This window comes from Loa loa (genome assembly GCF_000183805.2).
Source record: "Loa loa unplaced genomic scaffold supercont3.425, whole genome shotgun sequence".
NCBI classification, from domain to species: Eukaryota; Metazoa; Nematoda; class Chromadorea; order Rhabditida; family Onchocercidae; genus Loa; species Loa loa.
In genome coordinates, this window is record NW_018108605.1 from 49,084 (window position 1) to 50,237 (window position 1,154).

The 1,154-nt window shown below is 24.4% G+C and overlaps 1 protein-coding gene across 1 annotated transcript in view; it reads right to left on the reverse strand.

Moving 5' to 3' along the window:
* LOAG_18653 (short neuropeptide F receptor) overlaps positions 1-370 on the reverse strand; it is a gene marked incomplete at both ends in the record, with an annotated part of 4,526 nt that extends 4,156 nt beyond the window's left edge. Inside the window, one exon of the mRNA XM_020451317.1 lies at positions 138-370. Within this exon, the coding sequence (XP_020304907.1) occupies positions 138-370 (233 nt within the window). The remainder of the gene's footprint in view (positions 1-137) is intronic.
* Positions 371-1,154: the final 784 nt, after the last annotated feature.

A 1,154-nucleotide genomic window follows, 5' to 3' on the forward strand; every position in this document is an offset into this window, starting at 1 on the left:
TTATTAATTAATTAATTAATTAATCTATTTATTTGTTTATTTATTTATTTGTTTAAAAGGTTACTATGACTACTTAATACAATAACTTTCACTTGAATTAAATAATTAAGAATAGTAGATAAACTTAACTTACTTACCTTGTTACAAATACAGAGCATGAATTTGAGAGAGGCATTAAACGGCACATCAAAGCACCAAATGTCCAATTCTTTGTCAACGCATACCATGGTGTTACAGGTATTGCGGTAACACAAAGTAATAAATCAGTTATAATTAAATTGAGCAAAAAAATATTTCGAGCTGAACGAAGTCGTCGATTTTTCGTAAATGCAATTAAAACACCGCCATTACCAGTAATACCAATAAACATGAGAAGACCGTAAAGGAACGAAAAAAGTACCTCAATTGTTAGCCATCTGTAATAATTAATTAATTAATTATCCCCTTTTTTGAAAAAAATAAAGTCAATTAATTAATTAAAAAGATTGAAGCAATTAATTTAAGTCCAATAATCTTTTCAATCGTTCTTTTTTTTTGAACTAAAATAATTGATTAATTTTTCATTATTTCAATTTTGTTGAAGGAAGTAAAAAAAAAAAAACAGAAAAAGAAAAAAGAAAGTAACAAATAGTATCAATAAATGAATTCATAAGTGTATGGTAAAAGAAAAGAATGAGAGAAAAAAGTTTAATTATTCTTAGGGAAATTTGAATTCAAACTTGTCACAGGTGTTCATTACAACAATTTCCTAATAGAACACAAAGGAAGGAATATATGAAAATAATTTCGTTTTTTTTTCAAATTTATTAGAAGTGATTTGAATTTATTTCAAATATTACTTCTTTCATTTTTTTTCTCCAGGAAATTGCACTTTTCACATATAGGATGAATACCAAAATATAATTTCTAAATTTCGCATTTCGATTAATTAATCTAATCAATTGACCAATCTAATTAATCTAACCAATAGATTACAATTACTTATCACCTTATCAATTATACATCCATAGTTGAATATCATTATTATTGCCATTTAGTTTGCAATACAAAAAAATTGTATTAATTTTAAAAGAAAAACTTTTAATGCAAATAGAATAATATTATTTAGGTGCAGAATTGTTATCTGATAATTCAGTGTTGCTTATCTGATTACG